General features: G+C 33.9%; 1 protein-coding gene across 5 annotated transcripts in view; it reads right to left on the reverse strand.

Moving 5' to 3' along the window:
- Positions 1–719: 719 nt before the first annotated feature.
- The window catches only part of LOC109851959 (PDZ and LIM domain protein Zasp), a 30619-nt gene continuing 14550 nt past the window's right edge, over positions 720–16788 (reverse strand). The window contains exons 4-16 of one of the 5 annotated variants that reach the window (XM_020422602.1): positions 16604–16737; positions 16225–16325; positions 14911–15163; positions 13158–13343; positions 12815–12914; positions 12084–12227; positions 10513–10645; positions 10013–10057; positions 4446–4596; positions 3046–3232; positions 2853–2973; positions 2542–2657; positions 720–2189 (exon numbers count right to left, since the gene is read on the reverse strand). In XM_020422602.1, coding sequence (XP_020278191.1) covers positions 2112–2189; positions 2542–2657; positions 2853–2973; positions 3046–3232; positions 4446–4596; positions 10013–10057; positions 10513–10645; positions 12084–12227; positions 12815–12914; positions 13158–13343; positions 14911–15163; positions 16225–16325; positions 16604–16737 — 1749 coding nt within the window. In that variant the 3' untranslated portion in view covers positions 720–2111. Of the gene's footprint in view, positions 2190–2541; positions 2658–2852; positions 2974–3045; positions 3233–4445; positions 4597–5130; positions 8095–10012; positions 10058–10512; positions 10646–12083; positions 12228–12814; positions 12915–13157; positions 13344–14910; positions 15164–15601; positions 15762–16224; positions 16326–16603; positions 16738–16788 lie in introns of all 5 variants that reach the window. The other 4 variants (XM_020422604.1, XM_020422606.1, XM_020422605.1 and 1 more) reach the window with 4 other exon arrangements.

Here is a 16788-nt window from a genome sequence, read left to right on the forward strand (position 1 = left end):
TTAGAAACTGTCAGTGCAAGATCACGACAGGTCGTTTCTAACGTGAGAATTTCAGCCTTTCGTTTTTCAAACTGGCAAATTGATCGGTTGATTAAATGGAAAGTCTAGATGCATGTTGAACCCGTTATCAGTCTCGGCTTTAATCGGCCGATTGCAAGGTATGACAGACTCGCGGATGACTTACGGTGAAGTTTGCATGCACTAAGAATATATGGCTGCTTGTCGTCGATTTGGTAAAGCTATTTAGGTATCGTTTCGGCGAACATTCTTTAACAATTTACATGCACAAAATACCGAGCTTTCATAAGTTAATAATATTTTTTGTTTATTCCTTTCGCGCGCATTTTTTCTTTTTCGCCTGTATATAAATTAAGAACAATTTATCACTATTGAAATGTGAATAATATTCATAACGTGAGTTTTTACAAGAAAAGTATTTGACTAGCATATATATTTCCGAGCATAAAAGATAATAAAAAAATTAAATATTAATAATAGAAGAATTAAATCATGTTAAAGAAATAACAAACAAACGAGCATTAAATTAAAATATATCGTTTAGAACATTTTAATTATTATCATTAATCTCACATCAGATTTATCTTGCAGAAAAGTCTAATAAGTATGTCTGTGATCACTAAATGACTGTCTAGAAATATCGCAATCATTTTCTCTTTTCATACATTCAGGATTCATCATTCCTATTTTTCTTTTAGTTCGATTCTCACACATTTATTTTTAATCATTCATCTCTCATATATTCTTTCAATCATACTGGTTTTCTTTTTTTTTTTTTTTGTTTTTGCTTTTATTATAACACACCACCGTCGTCGATCACGCCTACGAAAAAGAACGCCAATGCCATCTGCGGCATTTGCATCATAATGCACCTCGAAAGTACAAAATTATGCGATAGCCAACGTAATACTAATTGCTCGGATGACCTTTGCGTGATCTATAATTCGGGCAGCTCTGTCGACGGTGAGTTTATTCTGTACTTACATATTTTATCGTTCCAATGTTTTCTATCGCAAATAATTTTATGAGGTATTTTGCTAATTCCGCGAGAATCGCGATTACTAGACCTCTCCCGTTATTAAACGAGAATTGCAAAGTGCGAAGATAGGTCGTTAAACGTCTCCGACATAATTAATTGCATCGGTCGTTCGCGGTCGATGTCAACGTCGCAATGATACATACAACAATGAATTCTCGGGCATAAAGTGCTCAAAATATCGAGAACAAGATGCGCCTCAATAACCACGATCATCAAGACGAAAATCATCTAGAAAACACGCAATTTGTTTAGAATAGTTACAATAAGATGTTGTTTTTATCTGAAAAAATTTTGAGTAAAAAAACATCGTTTTCTTTAACTCTCGTGTTAGTATATTGTTAGTATGAGTAAAAAAAAAACATCATTAATAAATTAAAATACATTCATAACTCTGTAAATTTGAAACGCACGGAAAGATTGTGTGTCCTGTTCTTTTGAGTTGAGATGACCGATGGCCTTCTGTGCCTTATATATTTTTTTAATTAAGCTAAATAATAAATACATTATATTAAATAACAACTTTTCTCGTAGATATCGAACAACATTATACACTTTGTAGTAAAATCTCGTGAAAACGTGCATTATAGGATTATTAAGATGATTGGTGACTTTAACAAAAGATGGCAATGACATGTAATATTATTACCGCAATTGTCACAATTTAGTTAACTTTTTAAAATTAATATTTATTTTGTCTATCATGTTTTTTAAAAGATTTTATAAGTATAACTATCATTTTTAACAATACTTTTAACAGAACAAACTTATAATTTATTATCAGGCTCAACTACAAGAACAAAGATATATTTTCGTCAGAATCATCTTAATTTATCCTGTATTTTCGTATTCAATTACACAAAGAATTGTTGATGGATCGATGTAAACGAGTTAGTGAAGTGATCTTGATCAAAGACACAAAAAAAGAAAGTAATCACAATAAATTAATTCGTGCGGTAACATTACGATTTCTATACGATTCTCATCTTCATTAGATTTTTTTTCTATTCTTCTTCTTTTCCCATCAATTATCTACGATAGTTGAGAACAGATGATCTTAACGCGCGTGATTTTTGCAGAACGGGCGACCACCTTTTGCATAGAAACTTTGGCCCTCAAGATTCTTCTTGCACATCTAATATATTAAAAAAAAGATAAGTAACGATAAAAGACAAAACAGATAATTAATACGTAAATTTAATAGTTATTAAATAAATTATATATATTTATATATATTTATAAATAAATATATATTATTTAAAAACCACTTTTTTACATCAATTTATGAAATTGTAGTTAACACGGACCAACATTCTATATAAATCTCCATTAGATATTTATTAGATGTCAGACGGACGTAGACATTAAATAGATGTTATGTCTGCGTGGGAGATTTTGAGATATATAAAATAAGAATTGAAAATTTTAATATTATATAAGAATAAAACTTTGCGGTTTTAATGAATAGTAATTTGTATAAATATTACCGTGCAGTTAAAACACTGGCTGTGGTAGTTGTTGTTTAGAGCTTCCACCCAACGATCGCCAGCCTCGACTGGAAATCCACACGCAAAGCATTTTGTGGTGAATAGTTCATTCCAATCTATGCAAAATAAGAAATTGTTATTTAATATATAATTTATTATTGTATATATAATTTTTAGACAAATATTAAACAGATACAAATATGTTAGAAAGTACGCGCGATTTGTGAAAATCTGTTGATTATCTATCTGATAAAACTTCTTTTTGTGTACTTCAAAACTTCAAAAATTTTTTATACTATAAAATTACTAACCAGCTTCACAGTAGGGCAATCCTTCTTCCAAGAAAAATGGAGTGTTACCAAACAATTTGCCGCAATAAGCACAATTGAAACATTCAGGGTGGAAATGCTTTCCAATCGCGTTCAAGCAATCCTAATATTGAAAACAGAGATAATTGAATAATAGAAAATCTTTAGGATCAGTTACGATAAGTTATATACTTACACCTTTGATCTTGTTGTTGCATTTATTACATGTAGGCGCAATATATTTTTCGAAACAATATTCACAGTAAAGTTGTCCTTTTTCTTCGACAAAGCCGATGTCCTGAAGAGGACGACGGCATTGAGCATTGACGCAGACAAAGTGATCAGGACACCAAATTTGGCCCAAAGCAGTAATAAAAGGTCCTCTGCGTTGCATATAATTATAATTTTCGTAATTATTATATTATTAGATATTATCTCATTTATACATAGGAGAGCTCTATTATATGTACAGATTTCAATTGTCCAGATTGACTATGTAGAGCTCTTTTCTCATACGTAAGTAAAAACATTTTTTTACAAGCAAAGCACAATCAACTAATATTTTACGATATGAAGATTAAAACTCTCTCTAAATACAGATATATTTTTCTGAAGTATCAGTATATATTAATAAATTTTTTTGCGTGCAAAGCGATATTTTATACAAACCTTATGCACTCTTTGCCGTCTTTACAGCACACTGGCTTTAAGGTGAAACCATTTGATTTTTTATTTGATTTGTGATTAGTTTTTTCTTCATTAGCTGTCAAAAACGTGCAAATTAAATGTTAAATAGATGGTAAGTAGATAATTATTGTTGGCACAAACAAATGCAATAAAATTGTATGTTATCTTTTAATTAACGGAAAAGATAGAAAAAAATTTCGTTACTATAAATTCGAATCGCAGTGCAACTAAAAATTTCGAAACATTAAAACTTTTCAAATTTTATATCGATATTCTAATTGTTATCAAATTAAATAACACCATATAAAAAAAAGGAGAGATAAATTATTTTGATATAGTAGCATAGAAATGAATAAGAGTTTTTAAATTATTCAAATTATTCAATATTTAAATTATTGTTTAAATGTGCGTACATATATTTCTTTTTTCAATAATAATAATTTTACATATATAAATTAAGGTTAAAATTAAAAAATTATATAATTTTAAAAAAGTGGCAAATATAAATACTGTGCCGAAAAATGTATATACGTGAGTGTATATATGCGTGTGTGTACACATATATACATGTGTGTGTACATACATAAGTAATATATTTACATATACAAGTTTATTTTATTTCTTCAAGTAAAAGGTTTCTCTAAAAAAAATAAATAAAACTCAATATATATACATATATATATATATATCACAAAAATTCTTTGGAAAAATTAAAAATAACACTAAATAGAACTAAATAGCACATACTCACACAAATACATATCAATGTAGAAATAAATACGATAGAAAGAAAACAAAACAATGATAAAAACACAAAAGCAAAAACCGGATACGTCTATCGAAGAACAACGACACACAAAAATGCAAGCGTCAGCAATCAGCAATCTGGACAATCGTACTCTCAAGTACCTGACGTATGAGTTGCAATGAGCGCACAGCGGTATGCGCGATCCTGCTCTGACAGCCTGATTCAAGATGCCTCGTCCGCGTTTAGGCGCGCTACTGCCAGCGAACGATCCGCTTTTGGAACCCGCACTACTGAGACCACCAACTCCAGTATCTAGATCCGGGTGGGATGACAAATTTGATGGGTCTACTAAACTTTGAGGAATCTTACTAGAGGGATCATAGTGGATCTGGTCTTGGCAACGGTACTGCTTCTGACAGCGGTTGCCGGACTTGCAATTGGTCTCGCGATAGCTTTGGGCGTGGTAATGAGTGCTCTCAGCGTAATTCTGAGTCTGTGGGGGTTCAACTCGGAGTTGAGATTGGATCGGCTTGTAAAGCTGCACTACAGGTACGTTTTGCTGGCCGGTTAGATTAGTGCGAAGCTTAAAACTCGGAATGGAACATTGAGAAGCCGATGCAGGGATTTTCTCATAGGGAAGCGGAATCTGAGGGAAGGGAAGATTTATTTTTGACTGATTCGGACTGGGTTTCTTGCAAGATGTCACGCATACGGAACCGTCGGAACAAGGAGCTAGACAGATGTTGGAATCTGAACAGTTCGAGTTAAAATCGCAGTTTAATTCGCGACCACAAGTACCTGATGATTGACCACACGTGCCAGATGATATATCAAAATAAGGTGAAACGCACACACCTGATCGATCTTGCGTAGGTGTCACGCAAACCCCAGATCTAGAACAAGTTGTCTGAGAACCCTCGCAAGGCACTACAACAACACCGGTCTTAGCACCCTGATTGAAATGCGCTTTGCATGGTAAAATAGTCACTCCTGTTTCCGGACAAATTTTTGGTGAAGGAGTTTCATATCGCATATGACGCACATCCATGGAACTGCTGTAGATTGACTGTCTGGACGGTGCAGGACTGGCTTGTGAGTTCATAGGATTTGTCAATGCAGATTTTGAGCGAATTGCATTGCTGATATCGCAAGTGATTGGATTCAGACTCTGCGGCGTTGATGACATTTTTTCTCTTTGCTCGCATTTTTCATAATTTTCGACAACCTGAAGCGCTTTCTTCACGTGAGACGTAGCATTTTGCTGCTCGTTGGATTCTTCACTAGTCATGCACCGTGTTTCTTGAAACTGGGCATAAAGCGAGTTCGATGGACTTTTATCAAGGCTGCTAATCTCCTTTTCATCATAATTGACGGTTCTCGAAGCAGAATATTCTTGCGTTCTGTGACCGGTATCAGTATCTTCTTCTACATGATAAGAGATAATTTTGTTAGAAGGGAAGTGCACTGAATCACGTTTTGATGAACGTAGTTTGGGTAATTCTTGAACAGGTGACTTGAATCTGCCAGTAGTCGGAGTGGGTGTTCTACTAGGAATAAAAGGCTGACTCTCTACTGGTTCTTTTTTCATCGTCACTAAGTTCTTTTGATAAGACGGTATAGTATCTGGTTTTTTTAGACTTGTTGTCAATGATTTGGACAATTTAGATGTTTCAAGTCGCGATCGAGCTGGTGACGCTGCAGAGTCTCTTAAGCGATAGTCGTAGGACGATGCAGTAGACAAAGGTCGCGGTCCAGATTCTTTAATTTCCTTTTTGACGTATAATTGTTTTTGTGAATAAGATTCCCTTGTTGTACCTTTCTTACCGTATAAAATATCCAACGGCGGACAATAACTTTCATTTTGAACTTGAAGACTTGGAGTCTGCGATCTACTGGCAATTTGCTGATCTTCTGGTCTGATTTCGCGATTCAAAAGAGTGTAAGAGCGTTCGGGCGCTATCGTCAGTGCTTGCTGGAAAGGCGAAATCGATCGGATCTCTTCTTTAGCCGGTGGTGGTTTAGGTCGACACTTGTGATCTAAATAAATAGTTTCTTCAGTGTAAAGTTCCTTCACGCTAGAAGTGGCATTGAGCGTCGCGTAGGGTTGATCAGGCACGGTCGTCAGTGCGTTCACCATTTCAGACTTCCATTCTTTAGGTGTCGAATTCTTTACAGATATGTCAGACAGAGGTTTCGGTCCAGTTTCGGTTTCCTTCAAAAATTGAACTCTCTTTTTACATGTTTCCATAGTTTCTTGAGGTTGTTGATTATATTTTATTATAACACCATGTTTGTCTATTGCTTGTTGGTCTCGAAGACTCTGATGGACTTTTACTTGCTCTCGTAAGCTTTTCTTACGCTCTTCATCGATAGCATTTTTTCTTCTTATACGTTCTTGGACCAATACCTCTTCTGTGATCTCCTCATACGTTTCTTTTGTGATCTTGGTGCGACCTGGAACAGATCCGTCCGACTCCGTAATACGTTCCTCTCGCACAACAGTTCTACCCAGTGGTTGTTCTAGCACCTCTTCGACTTCTTCATTGTCTTCGAAAGTCACATGTTTCTTGCCTTTTTCTTCCTCTTCTCGTCTCCTTTCTTCTTCTTCACACTTCTTTTTTTCTTCTTTTTCTTTCTTTTTTTGTTCTTCTTTCTCTTCTCTCTCTCTTTCTTCTTCTTCTTCCTGTTTAGTCTTCTCTAATATCTGCTGGACGTCGATAGCTGACATAATCGTCTCGGAAGATTTTTCTACAGTTTGTTCTTCAATTTTTCTTTTCTTTTTTGTATCTTGTACTTCTCTATTAATATGCGTTTCAATTCTCTTCGTTAATCTCTCAGATTCTGTCTGATCTTCTTCCTCTTCGATCATCGGCGTTCTAGATCTCTCCTGAGATGCCATTTTCTCTATCGTCTTTTCAAAGATCGCCGATTGTTTTACATGCATTCCGTCAACCGTTTCTTCGGCTATATCGGTGATGAAATCACATTTGCCTCGAATTTCTTGCGAGACTTCCATTTCTTCCATTTTGTTATCTCTCAGATCGGTAACTTCAATATCGACTTCTTTGACCACATCTGTAGGTTCCTGGTTAGACATAGGCAAGGGCGGTTTCGGACAGATCGTTTCCTTTTGACAAATCTCTGCTTTATAAGCTCGCTGTTCTTCCCGATGATCCTTGACGCCCGATATATGTTCTCGATGGCAAACCTCTCGTTGCACAAATTTTTTGCAAACCTGTGCCGAAGGTTGTTCCTGTTGCCTCGCGTAACTCTGCTCGTAGAGATTAGTACGCGAGCTGCTGACAGTCGCGGTCCATGGTTTAGGAATTGGTTGGATGATTCTAGTGGGAGTCAGAGATCTTCGCGCGCTATCGGTCGAGCTCGCTCTCGAGGTCGTTACGTCCGATCTAGAGCTTCTGCTGATATCCATCAGCTCTATACGTCGATATGCTGGCTGTTCGGGACAACTCACCCGATCCATGTCTACTTCGCGACGATTGTACTTTTTTGATGCTTTTTTGACTTCTCGATCTATGCTTTCACCTTGTTCTTCAATACGATTCGCTAAGGCTTGCTCGCAAATTTTGATGCTGGCGCGTTTCTCTCTGATCGCTTGATTGCTTTTGTCAAGAACAGGGTTTGGATTGATGTACAGAGGACTAGCAGTGGGGTATGTGATATCTTCGATAGGAGGTGGCCAAACGAAGCTTTGGCTGGATTTTACAGAGCTGGAATGGGAGAGCTGGTCTTTTGAACCCTCTACAATTTCGTAATAGCAGGATCTTTCGTAGGTCTCGTTGCTACAGGTTTCTGAGGTTACAAATTAAGGGAATTGCGACAGACGATAGGAATCGCGGATCGATTTGCAAAGCGGATAGAAAACCGATCACATCATACGAAAAATGTTTAGAAGGATAATTGAAAGATTAGATTCGTCAGGATAGTGCGTTAGACAGAACAAACACAAAAAAAGAAAAACAGAAATCTGCGGTGAGTAAGAAGCACGATAAACGATATGCGCTCGTGGTTTCTTCGATTTTTTATCGAATTTTTAGAATAATAAACCGCAATATCATTTCAAATTCTTTTACAAACACGCTAAATAATGTATAAATTTTAAATATTATTGATTTATTTTTTCTAATTAATCATCATAACAAATTTAAATGCATGAAAAAGTAAGTATAATACTTTTTCATCTTCTAATGCATATGTTTGTAAGTATTTCTTAAATAAAATATATATTGTTGTTTCTTACGAGTTTATAATCACATATCCTATAACTATAATATATATATATATAATATTTTTTATTTAATAAAATGCAACATTTTTTAATTTAATAAAATTTTTACTTAATAAAATATATTTAATAAAATTTATTTAATAAAAGGATTTCATAAAAAAAGGAAAAATATTGAGTCAATAGATATAATTTTTTCATTGATTCGAGCAATTTTTAGTAGAAGAAGACCACGAGCGCAATTCGGTACGCTAAATTAAGAAAAATAAGCAAAATCACAGGATATTATAAAGATATTATAAAAATATAGTCTTTGCAGGAATCCTCGAAAACTTTCAATAAATATAAATTTAATTATTGTAAAAACATTAGACTATCAACTATGCATTCTCTTGATAGTCATTTGAATATAAATAGAGCACCATAAGATAAAAGCTGCAAGTTTGCGAGAATCAAAGACTGCTTTCAGATTGATTATAAGTAGCAAAAAAATTGTGCGATAATAATGTATATTAGCGTCGATATTTTGTAAACATCTAAGAGTGTCAATACGCGAAGCGAAGAAGAACGCCATTAAATATAAACTCGTGAATCAAATATCGAAAAAATTGATGATATTTAATAAAATTGTGCCAAAGTAAAAGACGTGTAGTAGCTTGTTCAACACGAAGAATTTCTATTTATTTATCCAACAAATCTCTGTGAATTTTTAAACACATTAAAATAACTAGAGAAAATAGTTTCTTTTTCCTTTCCTAATAACTACGAACTTTAAGGCTTGAAAGAAAAATCATCAGGATCGTGTTTCAGTTGTCAGCATGAAGACGACGACGACGGCGGCATCGAGAGCTATTGATTCATGCAAATGTGAGGGAGAAAGGTCTAGGTTTCGGGTTGAAAGACGGACCGGCTGAAAAAGATAAAAGAAAAATTATGCGCGAAAAAAGACACGCCAAATGCAAAACTTTACGAGCGAATATATGATGATTGAACTATAATTGTCCGAAAAAATTGCCAATTATTCCAATATAAATATACGCCACAGAACTACAAAGTTATTTGATAGTAATAAAAAATACTTGTTTTTTCAGAGAAGTAATATTACAAACCAAAATATATTTCGATATGTATACATGATCATGTAACGTCACGTTTTCAAATATATTAAATAAGTTTCTAAATTAGAAAAAAATAAGACAGGATATCGGCACGTATCGGGAGATCACTACAAACTGTCATAGCTCTCAGAGTTCGCCGTCGTCGTCGAGATAACGACGAACGAGATAACGAGCCAAAAACGGAAGATTTTTTAACGATGTCTAAAGATGTCTACGTAAAGATACGATCGAATCAATAAGAACTAAACGATTGATCGATATGCGTGCAAGAAAGAGCGACATAAAATGTGAGGACGTAAGCCAAGAGAGGCGTATCAGTTAAAGCTCGAAACTCGGTCAATCGACGGCTGTAATCTATTCGTCGTACCTCTGAAAGGCGAACTTTTTGGCTTTGGCAGGATAGAATACCGACCTATTTGTAAAAATAATATAAATATCGAAAGTAGAGTGAGGCCAAAAAATTGCGATTAACATAAGTCGATTACGAGACCGCTTCCTCGAGCTTTCTAAATAACAACATAAAAACAACGCAAGTTTCTTTTTTAAAAAAAAGTAAATAATAAGATAGATAGATAAGGAAAACGATAAAATTGTCCTTTTTCTATTCATTGCTGACTGCAATTTAAACAGTTCTAAGACAAATAGAAATACATTTTTAAATAGATCAACATTATCGGACATTTTTTACTGTGTCTATTTTGTGTTCGTATAATATATACTTATGTAACATCTTACATAAATATGCATGGTATCGAAGATAATCGCATTAATCTTGCAAAATATATTTTTTTTATTTTCGCGTTTTTGCATTAATTTTTCGAGTTTATCACCAATTGTATTTATATTTATGAGATAGAATTGACTCACCCGTCACAGTCTGACTTTGAGGACGTGATAAGATACCGCTAGAATTTATTGTTGGAGTCGAAGGCACGTTCGATGAAAAGCCACTTGATCCACCGAAAGGCTTAGGACCAATAAGACTGTTGCTTGTTGATGTCTGCAGATTAAATTAATATTTCTTTTTTACTATTGTAGTATTAATAGTGTCTAATTTTTATATGTTTAAAGTAATTTTTTATAGCATTTTAGTACATCGTTAAAAAATTATTTATTATTTTTTTATATTTTAAATGCCAACAAAAGTTTTGATGCAACCAAACGAACTAAAATAATTTGTAAAATAACATTTGCATGCGGAATCATTAGATTGTAGAAAATTTTCAGCTAAACGTACGAGATTTTGCTGTTTTGATATCGCCTACTAATTTAAAAGCATGATTAAATTAGTATAATGGCCTATATTGTGCAAAGACAAAGAATATATTGTCTACGCTTAAAAGTGTTATCTTCACTAGAGAGTTCACGCAATTGCACACAATTTTTCAAAAGAAGTGTTTTTGTTATTACACTTGTTATTTTTCAAGAAAAATGAAATAAGGTCTGTTAATAGTAAAATCTATTAATAATAATAAGTAAGATCTATTAATTACACATTAATACCAGAATTACATACACTTTCAACCGTGTTTATGATCACGCAGGCCTGACTTTACTTCGTTTTCCTTGAAGAATTTTGAGCATTGTAACTACATTTATGTTATTTTTATTTTATTTTATGTACAACAAAAGCATAAACGTCAATCAAGCGTCAGCATAAACGTTTATTACAAAATTATTTGAATAATCACTAAAGATACTGACGATGTTAATTGAATCAAAGAAGATTAACGTTGGTGTTATGAATCGTGCTAAGACTTTATCTGGACTGATCGTTAGCTGGGATCAACGGGCGAGATGCCAAGACAGGTGGTGGGCTATAATGCATAAAACAACGCAACGATGTCACGTGGGACAAATGATTAAAAAAACAAGAATAAAGGAGCGAGAGAGAGGAAAGAAAAATCGGTAGAAATGTTTTCGATTGCGACAGGTAATTAGTCATGAGTCTGAAATAGTCAATAGTCATATAAAGATGAAGAGATTAACATAAGTAGACAAAAAAGCTGATGATCACAAGAATACTTCAATAAAATGATGAACCGATGACTCTGATCTCAATCAGTTTTATGATTAATATCTGATCTTAGCTGACTTTTTGTATGACTTCGATATAATAATTAGTTTTTCTGTTGTGCGTATTAGTGAGCAAAAAAATTATTATTTCCAGCCATTTCAACCATTATTTCCAATTATTGTTATGCTATAAATTACATACATATATTAAATATATGTATTAAATACGAATATATTTAATATGAAAAATATTTAAATATAAGAAATTTATGCTGTGTTTTGTATTAATTTTATTTGTGTCTTAGAGATCATTGATGCTTTACTCAAGGAAATTATGCCAAAGGTAAAAGATTAGCATTATTTTTTTGCACTTTTAGTGGATACAAAGAGATCAAGATGCTTTTCAAAAGCACGTTGCCAACCTCTGTGCCACCTGTTTGGATAGTAATCATGCTCGTAAATGTTTTCGATTCACTGTCGCACTCGCCGTTGATGCATCCGTTCGTATTCGAGGTCGATCGCCGTGTATGTTTGGATCCGGAATCGGGACTCGTACGATTGCACGCCTGGAAAAGCGATTAGTGCCAAGCAAATACCACACTTGTTAAATTGTCAAAATAAGCGCGCAAAAAGATTGATTAGCGTAAGTTTATATGTATGACACTCTTGAGAAATTTATGATTTATTAAAAACAGACTTTCAAGTTGTCATTGTTCATTATTTTTATCAGTGTTATTATTTTTATTAATTTTATCATTTTATTAACATTAAAATTATGTTAATTAAAAACTTTTTTTCTCATCAAATAATTTTTTCCAAAAAATCAAATCTATAAGTGATTAATAATTACGACAAATTATCAATTATATTCTAATGAAATTGTCTTTCAGTAAGATAACATTATTGCATTATACGGTTGTTGTTTTCACGATGGTGTGAGAAAAAAATCGTTATGCGCGAAATTCCGTCACAACCTTCGCTCCTCTCGCAATTGTAAAAAATGCTGTGAAATTGCGCGCGAGTGCAGCCAAGCCACACGCACACTCAATGCAAAATATTCGCTTCATAAGCCATATAAACATCAAAACAGACAAGAAAATACACGTGCGCGAAAAAATTTAATCCGTGTGCAAATTATGATAAAGCAACTTACGGAGAATGGCTGAGGCGACGATCCGTGATTGCTGAGAGGCGGCGACAAAGGTGCGTTTGCCAATGCCGCGCTAATAGTGCTAGCTGGTGCTTTGCCACCTCTGTCGAATTGTCAAAAATCGTCACATTTACTTTTATTTCAACAATTTCATTTATTCTATATATTTAATAGATATAGTTTTCTTGCTTTCTTAATTATAAATATTTTTGTTTCTTTTTTTTAAATTTATATAAGATGTTTATTTGAAAGTTTCCATCTTAATACTGTCTAAAATATGTATATATGTATATTTGTGTATATTTTTATGAAAGTACATTTTGACAATCTTATTGAACACACTTACGGTGGTACAGTAATAGGCACAAGATCAGCTGGTGCGTTTTGTCTGGCGACAAGTTTGGCGTGAATGTCACAATATAATTTATTATTGATATTGTAATAACCGACGTTTTTTAGAGATGTGCCACAGGTCGAGCATTTGAAGCATTCCACATGAAGGTTCTTCTCTTTGATCCTGACGAAAACACCTCTAGAAAGAAGAAAGACTAAGTTAGCAATACAATCGTTTTTTGTTTTAATGCAATAATTTGAGTTTTCTTTAATTTAACAACCACAATAAGACGAGATGACGTCGCATCGGATGTGCCACGAGTTTTAACTTTATTATTTGTTTACTTGAGTCTCAAGACGAGAGAGAGAGAAAGAGAGAGAGAGAGAGAGAGAGAGAGAAAGAGGAAACTCGATACCTCGACGAAGGAGGCCGGTCGTCACTATATTATTCAAAATATGATCTCTATAAGAATTATATCCGACAATAGATATATGAAAGCGATGAGACAAATAAAGCTACGAGAAATGTGCTTCTCGGATTGATTTCTGTATAACTAAGTTTCACAAATAACAATCATGTCAAAATACCAGGGACTAAAACTAGATAACAACATATTTGTAATTAAATACTTTAATATTATGTTCACGTATACAATAATTACGGAAATTACAAAACAAAATCTTTTCTTTTTGTTGATTAAAACAAAAGTAATATATTTTACTACTCTGTACATAATACCCGTAAAAAAATAATACACACATAACTTTATGTCGTTGTCGATAAAAAAATATTGTCTGTAATTTGTCGCGCAAAAATCATTTGTTTTAGTATTAAAAAAGTCGAAAATGAAAAAATACTAATATAAAAGAATCAGAAGTAAAAAAGGCTTTATTTACAAATAAGAAAAAAATAAAAATTTACAAAATGTGTTTGCACAACATCAAAAGCGTTTACGTTATTGTACTCACAGTGTGCTGTAAATAATGTGCGTTGAAAAAGGTGCTATTAAGACAGAGCGCAAAGAGATATAGGATTGCGTTCCAAGCTGTGAGCAAATGAGAAACTATCGTCTCGTTCAGATACGACATCCAGTAGGTCGTAAGCTCGAATGATCGCAAATGATCGAAACTCGTTCAAAGACAACAGCGATAAAAATGCATAACGATCGAAGTGCTCGCTCTTCCTGAAGAAGCGATGTTGACAAAAAGAGATGATAAAGAAAGGCATGCTCCGAATTAATCAAAGATAAAAATGTGCACTTCGTTTTGTGTGAGATCTGTTATTGTCATCACACTATAATCCAATTCTTTACATCTTTCTGTAAGGAATTTTGTGTATTTTTATAATTTATTTTTATATATTTGTATAAATTTTATTTTGTTACAAGTTTTTTTATTTATAAAATATTTAGATGCTAATTAAAAATATATATATTTATATTCAAGAAATGCACTTTTTTTTTTTTAAATCGGAGACTTCAAGATGATACCAGCGTACGACAATCGAGCAATTCAGGACGGCGTTGTTTTCGGGACCAATTTTTGGCAATCGTACGAGCCGAGTGAGAACGACACGAGTATTATCGACGAGTTTATTAAATAATGATATTCTCATTCTAAACAGAAAATATATATCAGCAAATATAATCGATTATTTTGTGAAATCGTGTCGTTCTTTCGGTATGCGTAAGAGAATATCTCGAAGACGCCAAAACAAATCCCATGGCCGTCTCGTGCACAAAGAAGTCTTGCACGTAAATAGTTACACGATCACTCGGTCGCAGTTGCTACAAACGATTCCGCTCGGCGTCGACGACCCCGAGCCGGCGGAAGACTCTTGCTTTTGTTGTTGCGATGTCTGATTCCTCGATTCGTCCGTCCACACGAAGGACCTGCTACCAGCAGGTGCACTACCACTACCGCCCATAGCATGAAACAGAGGCGTGGGTGACCTCGGTGAAGTGGCTCTTCCGCCAACCGCGTGGCTCACCGAAGAGTAATATTCTGTTCTTGAAGGAACTACGACATGGAAAGTAGAGAAAAAGCGCCATGACAACCGGATTAAACCGGAAAAGTGTCGGATTGGATGTGACCAATGTTGATCACTTGATAAAACTCTTCGGCGTTCGTCAATCTCTCGCGCGCAAATTTCCGAATTCTCAGATTAATTAAAAAACTCTATTATTAAGAACTTTTCAAATATTAGTTGATTTAGAATTAGAAACTTTTTTTTATATAAAAATTAATATAAATTGAATAAAAAAAATTAATATAAATTTTGCAAATATATGATTGTAATCTGAGAACTGCAAACCTGCGTTATATTCGGTACATCCGGTACGCAAGTCAGAAGTGGTTGTAATCGTAGAACTCATTTGTGAATCACCAGCACTATCTGCTATTTCGCCGGTGTCTAGCTGAAAATAAAAATAGCACGTTTGGTTTACATAAACTTACACGATGAGCCTCTCGCACTCGACACAAATGTTCTGTCCTGGTGGTAGGCTCGTTTGTGGCGTCGAGGGCTGCGGCTTCGTTTCCGGTGCCTGAACCGGCCGCAATCCTGCCAGGGCGGGCGAGGATGGCGTTATCACGCCGCTGCCGGTGCTTGGTTCCGCTATTTCGTAAATAAGTTATCGACATGCAACAAGCCGACTGAAGCCGATTCTGGTCCAGTCGATGACCCGATCACCAAAGAACGCATCAATTCAAATAACAGACTTAGAAATACCTTGCTAAAGTTTTTTAATTAAACATTTGAAGTATCAAAAAAAAATATTCCCAAATTCTAATCACACAAATACTTATAATGATTGAATATTTTAATAAATCAAAATCTTATGATTTGTTCAGTAAGTTTTTCAATAATTGAGTGTTTCATATATCAATTGCAGTTACCAAAAACAATTAAATTTTTATTGGAATTGAAAATACATATAAAGCATTTTATGCAATACGCTCTTCAGTGATGCTTTCGTACATGACTTATATTAATGTTTAAGTATATAGTAGAAACAATTATATTATTTCTATATATTAAATATATAATTTTTATATTGAAAGAACAAATTGTTACTAACCAGGTTCTGGAGTTTTTGGTTCTTTATCCGCTTCTTGGACCATTTTGAAAACTTCACTGTTCTCGGCATTGTAGTTTTTCTCGTTTTTTTTAAAATTCACACTGCAATATTTGTATTATAAGCAAATTGCTTTGCGCTTATCAAACAATTTATTAACTAAATTGATTAGTTTTTTCTATTTTGCTGTGGCATTAATACTCAGCTATAAGTACTTATACAAGTGACTTTTTTTTTTATAAGTTTCTGTTAAAATATCCAATATATTCAATCGTGTGACTTTAATTAAAAAAAATAAATAAATAAATAAAAAAAAAAAAAAAAATTATGAGTTTAATTTCGCCAACAATTATTCCTCTCTCTTTCGGTTTTGTGATTTTACCCAAGAACTCCTCCGGCAAGGACTTCCGCTTGAGCAGATAATGTCTCCGCAATAGTCTCCTCACTGTAGATTCCTACGGGGCTATTGTACTGTTTGTTCACGATAGATTTAATGGAACCGTCGGTACCATTGAGCTAAAAATTATTACACACGTGTCAACATAAATAGATATATCTATAAAACAT

Source organism: Pseudomyrmex gracilis, unplaced genomic scaffold, assembly GCF_002006095.1.
Source record: "Pseudomyrmex gracilis isolate BER0280 unplaced genomic scaffold, ASM200609v1 scaffold_22, whole genome shotgun sequence".
Lineage (NCBI taxonomy): Eukaryota > Metazoa > Arthropoda > Insecta > Hymenoptera > Formicidae > Pseudomyrmex > Pseudomyrmex gracilis.